A 20,417-nucleotide genomic window follows, 5' to 3' on the forward strand; every position below is an offset into this window, starting at 1 on the left:
GTAAACTTGAACTATTCCCAATTACAATGCGCTTGAGACATCGTGGACAAAATTTGTCCTTTTTTGAAAGATTTGAAGTACACCTCAAATAATTAGAACACCAGTTACAGGTGGGTTTTTTGTTCGTCTTTACCCAATTATGAAACAATATTCCTTACATGGTATAAAACTGATAACACCGTGTCATCTGTCATTCTCAAATTATCTTCACTGTATTTCTAATACTCCTGGGCTTGTAATAAAACATTCTCAGAATCTCCTTCGGTTTTAAGATTTGTAACATGCTAAAAACAAAGCACAAAAAAGCAAGGGATAGTACTTATATCTTCAGATTTCCTTTCCCTGTAAAATGAAACACCAGAGCATGAGGTTGCCCAATAAGGAAGGAGAAGGAATAAAAGAACTCTATGAAGGAACATATTTCTTTGGAATTACAGTGTAAATGGAAGAAATTGCCACAGTATTCCTAGTGATACACTGATTAAATACTAACCTGTAAAGTACTTGCTATATTCCTGTTCTATTTTTTGAGCTGTCTCAAACTGTTCTTTGGAATGTTTTTGTGTAACTTTGTCCCTCAGGAAGATTGGGTCTTTTTGTTCTCTGCAAAAACAAAAAGAAGGAAAAAAAGAAAAACCTTGCATAACAGTAATTTTATTTTAAATGGACTCAATATAATTACCTCTAGATACCTGAATGTGAGAAGCTAATTAATTTGCAGGCATAATGCTGTGCACAGAGTGCCATCTACTGTGGTTCAGCAGTAGTTCATCAGGTTCACTAAAGTCATCAGGATCATTTGTGTGCTAACAATTTTGGTTAGTTATCAGAGCAAGACAGTCTTGCATATAAGCATAGTTTCTTAGAGCAGTGAGAAAAAGAAGCAATATTTTATTTTATAAATACAAAAGTCACTACGGAAATTTTAGTGATCACTGCTATGTAGGATTTTTATGTTACACAGCGTGTGGATGGGGAGTACACAAATGTACTGTGTACAAAAATATATACTGAATGTCAATAGAATCTGTGGCAAACCAAAAAGGTTCTTCAAGAGAAACCTTTGGTGCCCAGAGGAGACAGAGGCAAAAGCCACTGCATCTTACTTTATAACTATTAGAAATCCTTGCTTTCTGTCTCTATCAATAACTTACCAAATAGAATAGCTTTAATGGTCATTACTATTATTTTCAAATGGGCTCAAGACATGACAACTCCATTTATCATTCCATGTACGAACATACAATCCATGCTGAAACAGACCTTTATGTCTTTCTTAAATTTGGAAGTGGTGATACTCATCTTCTTTATTAAAAAGAATCAAATTTATCTAAAGATCAAGAATCTAAGTCTTTTGCTATTTTCATTTTTGAAGTTAAAGTAAAACAAAACTGTTTCTTAATACTTATATAGGGAGATTATGTCACTTCTTGCACCTCTGTCAGAAGGTGCAAAGGCTTAATAAAACATCAAGGGATATTTTATTTAATAAAATATCACGTGGTTTGTAATTCCTGCATCCTGTTTCTGGACAGGAATTCAAGTAGGAAATTCACAATTACTTAAAGAGTACTACCTGTCAAGACCACAGTATACACACTCCATGACAAAAGGTGACTTCTCTGGCTGGAGAATAGAGGAGCGAAAGCCCAAGGCAAGAACCAATTGGCTGCAGCGTAGGAGAGGAAACTGGCAAAGCATCATCATACTTGGCCCCACTGAGATGAAGCTCTAGGTCACAGTTACCACTTAATCCTCAATGTCATTATGGATCATGCCCATATCTATCTTATGGCTTAATAGAGTTAAGCAAGAAGAATTTGAATGACTCCTTGAGTACATTCAGTTTGGAAAACATTATTTAATTTCTGTGAATGATTCATTTAATTGCCATGCAACCTAAAAGAAATTAAGGCCATCTACTTCACAGGTGACTTTTATGGTGGTTAATTTCTGCATTTGAAAGAGATTCAACATGACTGGGATGAAAAAAATAACACCAGCACCAAAACTCATTTTAATCGAAAATAAACGTCCCTGAACTATACCCCTTACAGACTTACTTGATCTGTTTAGCATTTTTGTAGCGAATAAAAATTACAATAGGGTAGATATGAACACTGTGGAGCCGTTCGATGGCATGAGGAGCGATGTCAAGCAGACAATGACAATCCTAAGATCAAATGTAAATGCAAAACACTCATTCAGTTAAAGAGCACAAGCACACATGCAACCCCCCTTTTTCTCCCCCACTTACATCATAACAACTCAATATAATCTCACTACGTGTTTAGCATTTTAGGGCTACTGATAAATTTGTACCCAAATAACTTGCAAGTAAAAAAATAAAAAACTAAAAAAGACAGAAAATGAAAAATTGCAAGAAATTCCATTCACAGTACCAAAAGCATGCACTGATAGAAATAAGAGTATTTTAAAAACTAATGAAATGAAAACTGAGATTGAAATATATGCAATATGGTGTTGCTTTTTTTTTTCAATTTAAATGCACATATTCATTTTATCTTTGAGAAATCAAAAGTAAACAAAAGTGTTTAAGTAATTAGATTTTTTATGGTTTGACAGAAAACTACAAGCAATGAACAGATTTTAATTTATGTCTGTTAATTAACCTGTCTTTAGGATCATTATGTTTACATTATGGATGACATTAAATGAAACAGTTAAAAAATCCTAGTTTTTCAGGGAGGTGAAACCTATGGATTCTAAGAAGAATAATTTCAAACTGTACTTAGCAATAGTGCAAAATATCCCACTTTCTACAAAGGTGAGATTACTGAAAATGATTTTTAAACTGTTACAGGTAACCACTTTGTGACCTTAGGAACAAGCCTCTCAATGGCTTCAATGACGACAACATTTTAATAAATTTTAGCCCTCCCCCTGCCAATAGTATGATTACATATTACAAATTTTACCAAGAACTGCAGGATTAAGTGGCTCACCTTTTCTGTTATCTCCTTTATTGAAGCTACAGTTGTCACATCAAAATGTCCGCTCCTCCGTTTATAATCTATAAACAGACAATCCTTCACGCCCCGTTCAATGGCTTGTTGGGAAGCTTTCATAACCTCTGTTACACAGAAGCACAAGAGAGCCATTGTTCATTCCTATTCCTTAGGCATAGAACAAAACTAGCAGAACAGCCTGTAAATTAAGGTTTTGCTTTTTCCATGTTTGTGCTACCGTTTAGTTCACATACAGATGTTATTAGCTAAGGGAGAAAAAATTATTTATATGCACATACTTACCAAGAGGACATCTGCAAAATTTTCCAGGGGATTCTTTGACCAACATATCTTTCACAGCATCAAGTAATGGTCCTAGAATAAGCACAGGCCTAGGAGAGGTACAGTCCACTTTCTGTACACGCTGATACGCCAGACTTGTAGAATCTACACACACAGAAGACTTGTTTATAGAAGTAGACATTATTCTCTTGGCATTCCTCAGATAATGAGATAACAGTAATTGTGAAAACAGCTACCTTGCAGCAGATAAGGGCCTTGAGAAGTACAAAAATGATCACTAGCCATTATAGCATTTCACAGCTTAAAATAGCTATTTTCATCAACGAACCTCCTGCTTCCGTCCTTCACACATACTACAGCCCCACCCCAATTTTTAAAAGCAATCATTCCTGTTATTTCCTAACAGTGTGAACAAGACACAATAATCAGTTGGTTTGCTGGTTTCTTCCACGAAGTGTAATCAGCATGACTTCTGTACAGCACTAAACAAATCAAACTGAATATTTTTGAGTGTACTCAGGATTTATGTCTAGATTAAGTCACCTGGATAAAAATTAAATAGTTGAAGGAATGATCAAAACCCCACATCAAAAAGCCATCCCCCTCTGCAAATGAAACATTAATGTCAGTAGACTTAGGAATGAACTAGGAAAAACAAAACCTCTAGTCTACATTTGAGATAATCTGTCTTGCCATTTAATACATTATTTTTTGTTCTTGTTGATACTAAAAGTAATGTACACTCATCATTTAAAGGCACATGAAAAGGAAACCTATTTTATTTGTAAAGGGTCTTGCTGCAGCAATTTAAAAACAAAAGAGAAAGGCTAGCCACTCCCAAGTATTACAAAGGTACTTGCCATCCAAGAACGGAATTGAGTCTGTACTAATTGTATCAAGAGCCAGTAAATCCTTTCCATCTTTGGAACCACTTCGCTTGTGTTTATGCTTTCTTCTGAAGAATGACCTTCGTGCTGCTGCTGACAATGTCTTAGACGAGCTGTTGTCATCTTTGGCCTCCGACATACTATGTCTCCTATAGAATTCCTGATCCATCCTACAATGAAACAGAGTAAGTGGTTGGTATTCCAACACACACACACATATATACATGTACATGTATATTACTATTTTTTTTTTTTGACAAACCATACTACTGCTGTATCTGGAACAACTTCATGACAGAAAATTAATCAAAACCAAACATTTACAATAATCAAATAAACAACATTTCAAATCTCACTCCACCACCATTTTTTCAGGTTCTTATATTATAAATAGCAACAAAGCATGTAGGGTGACCACTCTAACAGCCAGGGCAAAATTTTCCAAAGCTCCAGTAAAGCCAGCCTTCGCATACAACTGAAGATACCATTCTTCATATGAAGCTGCATGTTATACACATCCTTAAAAATCATCTCTTATCAGCCCAAAACAACATGTAGTTTTATTTTAGATAAGCACAAATATTTTGGCCACATAACACGTGAAATGTAGTTAATTTTACTAATCATCTTCTAGTAATAAGCTAATGTGTATGCATCTGTATGTATATAGTGCTCATTCTACATAATACCATTTATCCCATGATCAGGTTGAGTTTTGAGTTAAAACATGGAGAGAAGACTATCAGAAAAATATAAAGGAAAGCAGAGGAACATTGAAATGAACAAGTGTTTTATCACTTGTAATAAATATAATAACTCATGTGATTTCGGTAAGTATTTAAAAACTTGAGTTCTTCCATGCTCCTGAACTTTTCTACCCATGTTATGCAGTTGAGGTGAATACACAATCTTATATTAAAATTTATATCCACAGATAACTAAAACCATTGGTACTTTGCAAGAATGAGTGCAGTAGTGAGTTAAAGGATCCTTTTGCTGTGGTTAATATCACTTATAGTTATTGAATTACCTGTCACACCATAAGGCTTTGTATCCATTCCATTTCTAATTTACTTCTCAGTAGCATTAAAGATGACTTGGTAGAGCAATATATTTAAAGTTATTAAAATATGTCACCCAGAAAACGACATCTGAGAATTAACATCTCCCGGAAATGATAGAAGCAAACACATTTTACATCACATCTCATTAGTCAGACACTTTTGAAGACCAAAGTAACTAACTTGTATGGCTGTCACTCACATATATTTACTGGGAATCTGTCCTCTTTCCAGTTTTTGAGCATTCTCATCTAGCTGCCAGGCCATCCAGCAACCAAAGTTTCCTTGTGGTAGAGTATCATCAACATACAAAATGTCATCCTTCTTAAAACTTAAATCCTGTTCCACTTCTGCAAGACGGTCATAAAGTGCTCTGGAAAGAAAGACATAAATAATCTCTTCAACTGGTCTCCACCAACTCAAGGGCAGAACAGATGCATTTTGAGAAAAACTATAATAGATTGGGGTCACATTTTACATTTCGAGAGTACAGAAGTTTACAGTGAAACATGCATCTTTTAACCAGTGTTACAGGTTGCATACTTGCTGTCAGAAACTAGCTGGGATAAATCAATAACTTGGAATTTATAAAACGTAGTACAACATTTGTACTCTTTCTCTCATATAACGGTCAGCATGCTACCCTAAGCTGCCTTATATTTTCATTACCAGCCACGCTCAAATACCTAATATAGAATCCATCTCCAGGAAGCTCTTTTATCTTATTAAATTCTTCTATTCTGTATTGAGTCTTTATTTTGATGTTTTCTCCAGGCTTCAACATTTCGAGATAAGCTTCCTCAGCTGTTTTATTGCGCATATCAATGGACCCATACTGCAAAACACAAAACCCTAAGTGTGATACAGATCTCAACGTGCAATAGAATCAGGTGAGCTTGAAAAATATGTAAAATTAGTCTTTTTCCTACTGACAGACTCAATATACAAGTGAATCTTACCACTTAACTATACTACAGTTTGCACTTCAAGATGTCTAACAGGAAATTGAGGGGTTGGGGTGAAAAGCAAAATACCAACTGAATGCAGCAGACATGCTCCATGAGAGAGAGTTTATGCTTCTTTAAATAATTTTCAAAGCATAAGCTGAAAATTGTAAAATTCACAGTGGAAAGAAGTTAATATTTTTAGGGGAAACAGGTAGTCTGAGGGAAAGTCCAACACAACTACAAAGCCAAGTCTGCATCTGGATACTAGAAGCACAATGGGAGAATCTCAATGCTCAGAAAGTATAGCTCAGCTCTATCTGAAAAGCTCATAAACAAATGCACATTTATCACCTTAACAGACCAGCCTAGAAGAGAAATATTCCCATGTCAAATTGAGAAAGCATAGTCAAAGACATGACATGTTTTCCCCTGAAGCCTCATTATAATTTCATTGGGGTAAACTCAACATTCTTCTAGGTTTCACAGTGTCATCCCTATTCCTATCTTTGTCATACATACAGCATTTGGATTCAAGGTTTTCCATTTAGATGAGAGAACAGCTCTTCATAATTCCATTAGACATATATTAGTCCTTCAAGCCTGTGCAACTTAGATTCTCAGTGGTAACTCTCCAGGTGTGTATTATCCAGCTCTTCACAGGTTGCCGTCAGAACAAAGATTACACACCATTCTCACCAAGTTTTTCTGGCAGGCTCACAGAACATCTCCCATTGCAAGACAGCAAGATTCTTTGTACAACTCCCTCTTTATACCATCCTAGACATTTTGTCAGTATGCTGCAGTTTTCCTAACTTACCTCAAGTATCATGTCACCCAAGACTAGTCCATCAGGCCCTTTTGCTGGGCTATCATCATCTACATCTGACACAAATATTCCATAGAGGTTTCCACCACATATCTGGATCCCAAGATCCACCTGGGATTTTTTAACAACAACAGTTCTAGGTTCAGGGGTCCGTTTATTTGTGTCCACAGGGCCCCTTGCAAAAGGAAGAAAACACAAATGTAATTCACTTTAAAAACTTGTATTAAGAGTATACAATGAACTATATTCCTGAACAATACATGTTTGCAAAATTATTATTCAAAACAGGTCACCTACAGATACAATCATGAGAAAAACTTCACATCACTTACTGATCTTCTCAAATAAATCTTAGTTGAGAAAAAACTTAGACTTTACTTCACTCCTTGCAGAACCCATCTTTCAAATCCAAACTGAAATCCTGTACTTTTATCCTGGGTCGACTTAATTTGTCTGCTTACTCATTTGAACCAGCCACATCTACTCTGACCTTTTTGCTTTCTGTTATAAAGACAAAAAATTTTACCTTAAGGAACTCCGGGGACTTGTAGTTGGTGTGGTTTGCTTGGATGGGGGTGTCATTGTTCCTTCATCTTGTTCACTCACAGTATCAATTATAGAATGATTGTCAGGTGTTGCAGCTCCACTGCCTTGAGGGGTGGAATGATTACTCACAGGTTCTAGGCGAGAACTAATAGAAAAAAATAATATATATATAAGGCTAGTGGTTAGAACTTCACCAGTGATGAGTATTTTCCATGTAGACACACAGTTTTTAATTTGACCGCAAAAACAAGTGTAAAGCAAGAAAAAATATCCCCAAACAACATGCCAAATAACGTACGCTCCCCACAAATTTGACAAAGATAAAGGTCAATCTTGATATGTGATCATGCATGAAAATGGTTTATATAATTAAGTCATATGCCTTGTCCAATTTGTTTCAGGAAACTCCTCAGCTATAGAAAGAATACAAAATTGGTTTGAAGTACTGGAATCTCTTAATACTAGTATGAGGTAATCGTCGGTTTTGGTTTAATGAATCTACGGATTATGTCTTAGGTAAGAATAAGTATAGGTGTATAAAACTTTTTTCTTGTGATAAGCATGTACTCACACATTACTTTTCTATGCAATCACACTACTTATCAACACATTTGCATACAAATTACTCATACAGAAGTTATCTATTATCTATACAACTGCATGGATTAGAGTAGTTCTTTAAAAGCCTTGCCATCCTTACCTTGATCGTGAATGATTGCCAAGCTGATACATATGTGGGTTATACTGAGCCAGAATAGTAATGGTGTCACACTGCTGTCCAATAATTAGTCGAGCCTGTTGCTCTGTAGCATTTCTCAAATTTATTCCATTAAACTATGAAAAAAAACACAGAAAACAGGATGCAAAGTTTTAAAATGGGAACTAGCAAAACCATTCTTTCAGTCTCCTAATTAGTCTAATAATTAAATGCTGATCTTCCCTCTCCCCACCCCCCCCCCCAACTGGAGTAACCAGAAGCATGGAAGAGCTGCCATGCAATGATTCCTAGGGTTTAAACTCTCTGGAAGGAATCACTAATTTTATTATTTGGTAATGTAACCATGAGTTGAAAATCCTTTTACTATTGAAAGACATAAGTATTCTGAACTGTGTTATGATTTGCTATCATTGATTAAATGAAAGTTGGTTCAGATGACTGATGTGAAAAAATTCAGGACTGAATGGTAAATTCAGATCCATAATCCTGTTCAGGTCCATTTTATGTCACCTGCACACTGTCTAACATACCTATGCTTTAACATACATTTACAAAGTGATTCCGTACATTATATAATGTTCCTCTACATACTCTTTGGCCATATGCCAAAATGTGACTGTAGCTAATAGCATACCTCAGTATTTCTTAAACCAGCTGTCTCAGGTATAGGTACAGCACAACAGCAGCACAAAACTCAGTAAAAGCTGAGTACTTATGAGGAAGACTCATAAGTTGAGTGAAGTTTGACTTTAGGACTATTTTGTTTTAAGCAACTTAGCTAGTTAACTTTAATTTGAAAAATATCTGTATAAGATGCAAAGCAGTCCTATCATCAAAAGACATTATTTTATGATAAAGCCTGATGAAAGCCACTAACAGTCACAATTACTGGACTACGCCAATACAGAAAGAATAACCTCTGCTATTTCTCACAGCAGACAAATTTTCACAAGATAGTCTTTTAACAAGGGCAGTTATTGCTGGACTCATATGAACTGAAGTAATCATTAAACCAAAGGAATAGTAAGCAAACAATTACCTCTAGTAACTGATCACCATATTCAAGGCCAGCTTGATGTGCAATGCTCCCACCTGTTACTTTAGAGACAAATATTCCACCATTTTCTCCGCTCACAATGGAAATCCCTAGTGGCTCAGAACCCTTCTGCACTTTTACATGACGTGGCTCTTCCATGTAGGGCCTTTTAGAGGAGATAGTTAAAACTGATTTGGAAAAAATTGCACTTGAACCATAACAATGAGATTTACATGCAATATTTTATGCCTGTCTGAATTGCAATAATAAAATAAGTTTAATTGGTTACTTAAAAAGAATATTGTCAACTGTTTTAAATGCATTCCTTTAACACCATGCAATGTACGGTGGCAGAACTAAACGTATACCAGGTACACAACTGGTCTAAAGCATTATGGTAAATATGAATTACAAATATTATGGTGGAGAAATTGGTAGGAAAAGAAACTTCCAGATCCATATTATATAAAAGTAATTTAACTACTATATATAATATGTAATTTACAAGCGATATTCCAGAAGGGTATGTTACTTATAAATGCTGAAAGTCTTTACTGACCGTAAAAATAAACATCAAAAATGATGAGGTAGTAAACCAAGGAACAACAATGCACAATATCAGATTTTGTATTTGTATGCAGGGAAACATAAATTAGTAATGAAAATTAAGCAGTTGCAAACTCAAGCCATTAAGACAGCAGTTTGCATGGTAGTATTAAAATTACCATGCAAATTCTCCTCAGGGCAATTATCCAAACGTAAAATAGCACAAAGTGCGCAATACTGCTTGAGAAGGACAACCTTATATCAGGCCAACCTCAAACTCCTTAGTGATGAGAACCTAGGCCTAGGAGCCACAGGGATTCTCAGAAAAGACCTATTACGGAACAGATATCTGAAAGACGTAGAAGATTTGAGAAGAGAAGAACACTTAGAAAAAGACATACAGTAATACAACACCAGTAAGTATAACAAGAGAACAGATCATATGAAATAAAACCCTGATGCATTCCCCTGTCCGCCCCCCATAGTTGGGAAGTATCCACCCATGCAAACATGGCTAGTCCCTTCCACAGTATGTATAAACAAACGGAAGTGTCCTAAAAAGTGCTGGTTCATATTACCATGATCTTAATGGTGTCTATATACCAAAAGGTACCACCAAGTGCTAACAGCTAAACTAGTTCAGAATGAAACAGATGAGGTACCAGACGTACCTGAGGGTGTCTAGAGCACATTACTGGAGACAGAAGGTCTTGGCAGCCCGTCTAGTACACAACTTTAATAGCATTATACTACTTCTGGCATGCATTAATTGGAATGTCTTCTTTCTGAACACTTCATTATATCAATTAGAGATTCTCTGAATTGTGCAGACTGTTTATTTAAATCCTGCTGCATTAACTGCACTTCACTCACTGCTATTAATGTGACAGATGAAAGGTATCTTTGGGAAGACCAGGATTTGGGGGATGCATGGGGGGTGAGAGGAGGGAAGAGGACATTACTTCATAAATTATGCTTGTTGTTACAGGCTTTGAAGGTAAGCATTTGGTAGCCTTCTGCAGCAGGGCATAATATTTTGTCACCTTATTAATATAGAAAATATACAAACTATCTGATAAGTATGCAACTCTGGGACCTGAACCTTATAGCATCAACGTCACTGCTAGCAGTAATGCCCTTGGAGCTTGTCTGTCAATGTAATGAAGATAAAGCAGTTGAGTAATATATGTAAATTACAATGTCATATGAAACCTCTTAATATCACAAGATGATTACATGTTAATGGGCCCAAACAAAAGTTATGAAGGTCTATCACCTCACTGGAAACTAAAATTACACCTTTCTGCTCTATTGTATTTTTCTGCTTCCATCTACCACAATCATTTTCAGTTTTGTTGTTTGTTTTGCATTGGAATGATTAAGAATCAAGCCCATACAAACTGCACAGGATCATATCTTAGAACTCTAGTAAATTCAAAATGAAAGATAACTAGTAATGCATATAGTAGGGATACAATAATAAAATAAAACAGCATTAAAAAGGTATCTTACTTGATTAGCAGCGTAATTAAAATCAAGTGAAATGCACTCTTTTACAATATTCAGACTGTCTGCTACAATCACTAAATGCTGTTTAGAAAAAAAAAAAAGTAATGAATCTGATTCTTTTCATTTTCATTTAAATTGGTTCTCCCATAACACAATAGATTGTTTTTTTCATCTGTGTTATATATTCTATGGAAATGCCAAGCAAATCGCTTATATTTTATGGGGAGGAGAAGGGATAGAAAGAGTAAATAACCATTTAACATGGCATCATCGCACATTTACTTAAAATATTTCATTTAGCCAAGTAGCTATTTTAGGAACTATTTTTGTGTTTTGTCTTTTTTGTTTGTTTTGCTTATTCTAAACAAAATCATATCCTTTTTAGACTGTGAAAGTCATTCATACTACTGTTTACATGCAAGTACAGCAAGAGTTGATGGGCTGGCACCTGACTGTACTTCAATATTCTGATCACCATTAATAGAAGTTAATTTTTAGACATTAGAATGTCCTGACCATTACAAAAGTTGTAGGGATGTCAAAAATCTAGCTTTGCTGCCAAACACTAAACATAATTAGTCAGGTGAAGAAAATACTGACTTTGAATTTGCAATTGACAATTACAGAAACATTTATATGAGAAAACGAACATAGTACAGAAGTCACACTGAAGTAAAAAAGAATGAAAACCCACAAAGACCTCTTTACATTCCGTTTCAAAGTAACAGTGCACACAATCTATAGTGTCACTACAATAACTTATTTAAAGATTCTTTAAACGAGACAAAAAAGTTTCATATAACATTTTATGAAGAACTTTTTATTACTACCAGCAAACTTAGAATACAAAATATCCTTATTACTTTGTTCACATTCTTATGGTCAGTCATTTTACAAAAGCCACGCAATACAAAGGGGTCCTGAAGTACACATAAATGTAATATACTCCAACACACCATAGTTCCCGGTATGCCATACACTGCCTGAGTGGCATTTAGCTGCCTCAGTGTAAATAAAAGCCTGATTCAGATTTGTGTCTTGTTGTTCAATGCTTTGAGTTCATGCAAAATGTTTCATATATTCAGTCTAGCCAGATCACAATAAAATGAAATAAAATGCCTAAGACTGATACCATAAACAATGCATCTTGAACATACTCATCATGAGATAATAAGTCATTACAACACAAAGCTCATGATCTTAAGAAAACTATCATATGAGGTTCAAATTGTGCAAACAGCCATGCATATACTTAACGCTATTGCTAGTAGTGGTCCAGGTAAAACCAAAGCAATCATAGTCACAGTAGTAAAATAGAGTCTGTACATATAGATATATTCCTGCACAGTTACTTTATTCTTTTTATTCATCTGGCTGAATTGAATCAAGGCACAGTGGTTAGAACGCATATTCTGTTATACTAAGTCAGCTGATATTAAGCTATCAAATATTACTAGGTATTTTGTTTAGTTTTCCAGGGTACAGATGAAACCTATCATTAATAAGCATCTGAGGTAGCTCAGCTAAAGGAGTATTTTAGACTATTTGTGTTCGGTGTGGCCATTAATTTACCATAAAGAAGTAAAATCTTTATGAAATTCATTACTTTTCTGAACTCAAAGACTTAGGTTTAGAAAAAAACCCACAAAGATCTTTTATATACTTCATTAAAAAAGTAAAAACATTAAGTAACAGGACCTGAGATGCTTTTCTCTATCTTTATTTGTCATTTAAACTAACTATTCATATTCCTTCTGGTCCAATAAATGTACAAGATTTCTTCAGACACATTCCTATTAAAAGCAAATAATGTGGGGACCTTACCTATCTTTTCTACGTTCTCCAACAGATACTGGGCTAATAGAAATTCTAGGTAAAGTAGAAAGGGAGTTCTGGGATTGGCTGCTGGCAAAGGAAGATGTTTCCAAGTTAAGAGGTGACTGTGGAGGAGTTATCAAGCTGGGACTGCTACATTCAGAGTGTGACAAGGAGCCTATAAAAGAAAACAACAAAACAACAACAATCAAAGTCAGGCTTCAGTGTCCTGCATTTGTCATGCTTCAGAAGATCTACAGAGACATAGGGAAAGACACCATACACACCAGACACAAATAAGGACCACACTGTTAACCATCTAATGAGCTTAGGAAGCCAGCTTCCTAACTTCGGTAACTACCATTAGACAGTGTAAACTCTCTTTCCTTAATATATGAAGTATGTCTTTTATATGTGTGCATAGAAATATTTCCATTCTCACCATAAAGAACTGAGTACAGACACAGGCATGTTCGAAAACACTTCACAGTGCAGTTAAGGAAAGAGTTAAGGAAAAATAATGGAAAACAGGAAAGTTAAAATTAAGATTTAATATGTTGGTTTAGTTTCAAATAAAATCTTTATTTACTGCCTTTTCCTTTGTGTATGACAAGCATTATGAAACACCTGAAAACACCAACAAAACCCCAGCATGAGTTTTACACAAAGACAGGAAAGTATTGCAATTTTTAACAAGCCTGACTTGTTTTTTTTTGTTTGTTTGTTTGGTTTTTTTTGTTTGTTTGTTTGTTTTTTTGTTTGTTTTTTAATTTTCACTTGTTGTACCCTCCTTGAGACATTTACTAAACAAGTTCCCTAATAAGAACATTCAGTCATCTGCTTCTTCTGACAGAAAATAAATCTCAAGTTACTAATTACAAACAAAAGCCATTTGCAATAATTATATTTACTTGGTTAGAGAAAACAACTGCATACAATCAATTAAGGCTATAAAATATTTGAGCAATAATGGCAGCAAACAGCTGCTATTTACTGTAATCAAATTTTGAATTCTAAAGCTCTTGAGCACTCCAACTGGTATTTTTAATGTATGATATATTAAAAATTGCTCAAGAGAGAATATTTATAGTGAACTACTAAATTTTTTTCATTGGATTTCAAAATATGATTTATCATCTGTAATACAATAGCATACAAAATAATATAAAGAATTGAAAAAAATATATACTACTGCAGGTCATTTCACTGTCAAAACATTTAAGACATCATTCCTGAGGAAAATTACAACCATAAAACACGCAGCTATGCTTACTCTTACTTTTTGGTGCACATTTTCTTGCTGTGTTCTAGAATCAACTAACAGAAGAATCACCTTTCATTTTAAAGGTTCTTTTCTTTACCTTTTTTTGTTGTAAAATACAAGTTTTGTAATATTCATAAAATTGTCAGATTTTCATGCAACGTGATAGAGCAACTGCAAAGGCTTTGGATTAGCAATAATTAAAATATTACAATAAAATTACTTATGAAATAATTCACCTCTGTCAGAGCCCACGATGGACCTTGGATATCTTGGTGTTAAAGGGATCTTAATTCGTTCTGTTCTGTATTGCAAGTTACTTGAAGAACCTATTTTTACAAGAGAAAAATTAAAACTCTACAAATTGAAACGCAATGACATTGAATAAAAAATACATTAATTTTTCAGGGAACACTAAAAGGTGCTCTAAATTTCTGTAGAAACACTGATATATCGTATACAACATACTTTTTGTTAATTGTCTCGGTTACATAGCAAGTACAAACAACGTAATGCAGCCTGTACTGTGTGTGTATATACACGGTATATACTATATATATCAACATATACACACCTTCCATTCTTGATTGAAAAATATTCAAAACATTTTTAATAGAAATGCAACTTAACCTGAAGTCTAAGCAAGAAACTAATACCTGAGACTACTAAGAACCTATGAGACTTTCCAAAAGGTATTTAAAGTATTCTGATTATATTCTGCTTAGATGAACACACAACTTCTTGACACTGTTTCCATACTATTGTGCCATTTTTTCTGTAGCTCCATTGTGGCTACAAAGCTTTCAGGCTCTATTCAAATGCAGTCGCAGTCACAGGTGGAACACAAGAACACATACGTGTACAAAAAAAAAAGTATTACATAATTTAAAATGAAAAAAATTCCACAATATTAAATGTTACTGCTATAAAGCATATGTTTTCTTTGGTATTATTAGGACAGGCATAAACAATCTTAAACATCAATCAAGTAAACATAATTGTAACTTATCTTCCAACAATACAATTTACATTGGGCCATTTGTCATAATTTCTTTGTTCTGCAGGCTCTCTCCTTCTTTCTTTACCTCTCCACCTCACTGAACCTCAAAAATACTTTCACTAGGCCTCCCACACCTTCACGAGAATACTTTCAAATAATAAGAGGCATCTAAAGAGCAAGTTTGCATCTTTAAAATAATAATTTAAAATAATATTTTAAAGCCTATAAAGAGTGAATTAAACAAGGCTACTTCCAGGAAACACCTTTAATCATAAAACTGGAAATATGATGCAGACAAACAGGAAAACTTTTAGGCTTTGCTAGCTATAACAATCCCATTAAGCATGTCCTTAAGGAATTTTCCATTCATTACTACTTTCCAAAAGGCAGGAGTCTCACATGAAATAAATCAGAAAAGCAAGTTACCAAGTCTTGCACTGGATGGCAAGGAATTTGAGCCATGAGATGCTCTTGTACGTGAATTTTCAGAGTAATCATTGGAGTGTTTATGACTTAGGTCCAAACTCAAGCGACCTTGATGCTGAGCACTACATCAAAAGCAAAGAATAGGGCAACAGTCAGAACCACGCAAAGCATCTCATCAAATAGTAAATGGCCAAACAATTTTCATTATCCTTATCCTGAGTAAAATAAATGTTCCCCTCCTTCCCACCTCCTAATGGCTTCACTACTTTATGAATTAAGACAAGTGAGAGAAAAGAGCCTAAACTGCTTTAAAAAAGGAAAAAACAAATGAAAAGCTTACTTTGTTTTGTTAAAGAAAAAAATATGAACTAGTTCATTAAAAAAAGTAACTTCTTAGCCAATATTAGCCCATGGAACAGGACAGAAGCCCAAACCATCAGTTGCTGAAAGCAAGATGAAAGCAACTGGCACATCATCTCTATGTAATAATGTTATTGAGAAGTCTGGGTCAACATAACAGACAATAGCAGTCTTTCACTCTGCACTGTATAAACCAACTACCAGGAACAATTTCATCCTAATGTAAATAAGTACTGAAGGTGATATCAAGCTCAAAATACCTGGGATGCAGATGTTGATGGCATATTTGGCTGGCAACTGATGGGCAATTGTTGGTGTGAACTCTATGGCTCCATGCAGTATAGATGGGATTTCTCATGACCGCAGTTACTGCAGGGCATGGAGCTAAGCTTCTTGGTACAGTACCTGTTTAAGACAATAAAAAGACATTCTTACTAAAATTAATAGCATATAAATTACAGATTATAAATATATTTATAATACATAATTATATAAATATTTAATTTCTGCATATACATGTACATGTATCTCTAAGTTCACTACCATGCAGAAGAATACTCAGTATCATTCAACACCTTTTAAGTAGTACATACATACTTAAAATCTGGATTATAATTTCATAATGACTCAATAATAAAGTGCCTTGGATTACAAAACAAATAAAATTTTGGACATCCTTCTCAAACGTACTGCTAACTACAAGATTTCGTCTATTTTCAAATATTAAGCTTCTTTATACAACAACAACAAGCCTGTTTTTCTCTCCATACAGTCAAGATTTTATTCAGTACTTGAACTACATGCAGCTAAAATGATCTTGTTTCTGTTCAGACTCCTACTTTTGACATGTCCTATGGCTTTAGCTTGTAGTATTGCATTATTTTATTATTCAGAAGACTTATTACTCAAGCTGCTCATTCAAGTACACTCATCCTTCAGTATTCTAAATCTATTTGATCAATACCCTCTTAAGTGAGTTGGAGGCATAGCATACAGCAGCAAAAACTTATTCTCGTTTCAAGACAGAATCATACCATATAATGTAGGTTTGACTTGACTGGGTTATTGTGCAATCAAGGGTACCATGACAAGATGACTATTTTAGGAAGAAAAAACTTATAAGTTTTCTGCTTTCTCTCAATGAGAAGGAAAGTGACAGATAGAAAAGAACAACAGAAACCAAATAGCAAAAGATTCTTTCAGATGAGATACTCTTTAGTATGTCTTCACATTCTGAGACAGTCCGAAGCTGTCCATTCTTCTACACATACTAGTCATTACCTTCTCCATGGTCTCCAATAAGAAGTGCTCTAGAACCTGTAGCAGCTTGGGACTTGGCAAAAAACTGAGAGTATGTTCATAAAAATCAATATTGTCTTGGTTTGAATGTCAAGTGTCATATGAAACTGCTGAAGCACTGAAAACTGAACCATCCATCTGGCCACGAGTTTACCAGGTCTAATCAAATGCATCTTGACCAGCTCAAAGCAACCAGCATACAATAGCCTCATTACCTCCTGAGGCACTCTGCTTAGTCCATGCCAACTGTCAACCGGCTAACAGTTCTACCTTCAATACTAACAACTGATGAACAGAGACAATATGTTAAATGTTTTCAGTTTTACCTGATTATACTGATTTCCATGTGAGCTACTTCTGATTCCCCACTTCAACAGTATCTCAAACACGCTGACTTAATCTTTTATTAAGACAGAATAAGATTATAACCAATTTGGGCATTCTATTTGAGATATTCCAAGCATTTTACTTCCAATAGGCAGAGTTTGATACATAATACTTCCTGAACATTAGTTCTTTTTTGCTTTAAAATATTTCAGAAGTTGAGTGTCCATCACTCAGGATGCCTCCACTTACTGTTCACTTTCAAAAACCTTGAACATCTCATTTGTCTCCCTAACGTACAGGCTATACCTCATTCACCACTAACACATTCAGAACTCCTTTGCACAGAAATAGATGAAACAAATCCTTCAGCCAGAAGCTGTTCAGTTTCCTTCATGGTTAAATACATTTTACTTCTTTACAGTCCAGAAAACTAACACACCATGCTGAGATTACAACAGACCCCAAAAATATATTTTGGGATTCATGTTTGCTCCTCAGTTATCCTGACTGATAGGGACAGATTCCTTGGGGCATTCTTAGAAAGTAATCTGAGTTCTTACCTAATCCCAGGGTAGATATTTAGAATATAGTAGTTTAACTAAGCGTATTTCTGGAATAAAATAATTCAGAAGGGGGAAATTTTACAGTTATTATTCAGGATATCAGAAACACAGACAGGTCACATTAGATATATCCGTGACTTAAACATAAAGAACCATACTGACACTTTATATCTTGCCATCCACATCAGTGTCACGCACCTGATGACATACTTCCAGTGTATAAGGTGGAAGACACAAAGCCATCACTGTGCCTAGCAGAACGTTTTGGTGAATATGGTGCCCATTCCTGTAGCTCTGGAGACAGATGCTCCTCACTGGCTGGAGTATACTTCTGCACCTACATAAACACAGGATGTGATTACAGGCAGTTGGAGATTTAGAAGAAAATATCCATACTCTAAAGGCAGTAAACAACTTCAGACTTCCTAATACATATTCCAGAATGTGCTAGCCATCACTTAAAGGTGTAACAAGAACTGACTTTTTATCTTCTACTGATATTATTAACCTCAACTCTTCTTCTTCCACACTGCTGTTATTTATTATTTTGTCCTCTTTTTAGGTCAGTATTTGCAACTTATCTGATATATTTTCCTTCAGAACAGTACACCTTAGTTACATTTTTTATTACTGTTTTCACAAGACACTTCAACTGTAGATCTCATTCTGTTCCTTTAGACATTATTGCAAGTGTTGCCAAAGGACACCTGGCTATCCTGCCAGAAAGTTTTCCTCTAAGCCTGCATTGTCAGATATATGTGAACCAACCTCACCTTAACATAGCAATTCAGGTTGAGGAATCATGCCAATTTGTTCTCTATATAACAAATAGGCACTGGTGAGCTAGGAGACATGAAAATAGCTCAGATATTGACAATGATGCTACAAAGATACAAGTTCAGGGTTCAGCATGCAGAGTTTACGTAATTTAAACATAAAACACAAAAGCATTACATAAAAGGATGTACTAAGTGAAAAATAGTTACAATTTTTTTTTTTTAAATCAAAGTGGTATTTTAATTATACAAAGTTACTGACAGTATGAAGACTATAAAATGAAAAGAATCCTTCTTAGAACCAACACTTGAATAATACCATGGGTGTGTTAGTAATCGTACCACCCAGGGATCAAAATCGTCCCACTCAGGGATCAAAATTTTCTTGAACTTACTATTTTACCAACCTACACAAACTTAGTAACATATACACATGCTATTATATGACATTTTAACTCATTCTGATGTTGATTACATACAAGGAAAAGTAACTCTGAAACTTGAGCCTTCAGGAAAAAAATACAGGTAATATTTTTTCTACCTGAAAGAATCCAAGATGAAGGATCTGAAACTATATTACTAATTACACCACTTTGTATAACACATATAGCTAAATAGACTAGCCTTCCTAGACCACACATACTTTTTTTCTCCACCTAACCTGGTAAGACATGACACTCAGTCTCCAGAATGAGATTTACTCAAACAAATAGTCCCATTTTGAATAATGTTGTTAAATCATATTTTCATAAATGGTCTATCTTTGCAATGTGACATGCCTAATGCTCTATCAATTTCAGACTACATTTACAGATACGTAGACATATAGAAAGACTTAGAAAAAACACCACTGAATTGTACATCCTTTTCCACTAATCAGTACAGTGTGCCAATGTAATTTTTGTAAAACTTCAGAATCCTTAATTTCAGCTTTTCTAAGACTGCCTCTTTCTATTTATTTATTTTATGTTGTCAAAAACATACCAGGAAGAGCCCTGATCCTCCCTCCATGAAGCAGCATTAAAAGTCAAGATGTGGCCACTAAGCAGAAACCTATCATTCTGTTAGGTGACTTTGTATTTTATGATACTGTGAAGTGACAAGTGAGTCAGAGGTAGCTTCTAAGGGGACTTGGACCTTGACAATGGGCTATGTTTCCCCTGTAAAGGTATGCAGCTGGCTACCCAAAACCACATTTCTGAAAATACCCATATTGAAACAAAAGGCAGAAGCCTTCATATG

General features: G+C 34.9%; 1 protein-coding gene across 2 annotated transcripts in view; it reads right to left on the reverse strand.

The window, feature by feature from the left end:
- Positions 1–20,417, reverse strand: part of DLG5 (discs large MAGUK scaffold protein 5) — a 108,807-nt gene that overhangs the window by 3,909 nt on the left and 84,481 nt on the right. Inside the window, exons 17-32 of one of the 2 annotated variants that reach the window (XM_082765353.1) lie at positions 18,598–18,736; positions 16,471–16,615; positions 15,851–15,972; positions 14,664–14,753; positions 13,173–13,341; positions 9,297–9,459; positions 8,240–8,373; positions 7,520–7,684; positions 6,985–7,168; positions 5,907–6,055; positions 5,423–5,593; positions 4,133–4,329; positions 3,273–3,416; positions 2,967–3,094; positions 2,064–2,173; positions 494–603 (exon numbers count right to left, since the gene is read on the reverse strand). In XM_082765353.1, coding sequence (XP_082621479.1) covers positions 494–603; positions 2,064–2,173; positions 2,967–3,094; positions 3,273–3,416; positions 4,133–4,329; positions 5,423–5,593; positions 5,907–6,055; positions 6,985–7,168; positions 7,520–7,684; positions 8,240–8,373; positions 9,297–9,459; positions 13,173–13,341; positions 14,664–14,753; positions 15,851–15,972; positions 16,471–16,615; positions 18,598–18,736 — 2,320 coding nt within the window. Of the gene's footprint in view, positions 1–493; positions 604–2,063; positions 2,174–2,966; positions 3,095–3,272; positions 3,417–4,132; positions 4,330–5,422; positions 5,594–5,906; positions 6,056–6,984; positions 7,169–7,519; positions 7,685–8,239; positions 8,374–9,296; positions 9,460–13,172; positions 13,342–14,663; positions 14,754–15,850; positions 15,973–16,470; positions 16,616–18,597; positions 18,737–20,417 lie in introns of those variants that run through there. The other variant, XM_082765354.1, reaches the window with a different exon arrangement.

This window comes from Aythya marila, assembly GCF_965140915.1.
Source record: "Aythya marila genome assembly, chromosome: 7".
Taxonomy (NCBI): domain Eukaryota; kingdom Metazoa; phylum Chordata; class Aves; order Anseriformes; family Anatidae; genus Aythya; species Aythya marila.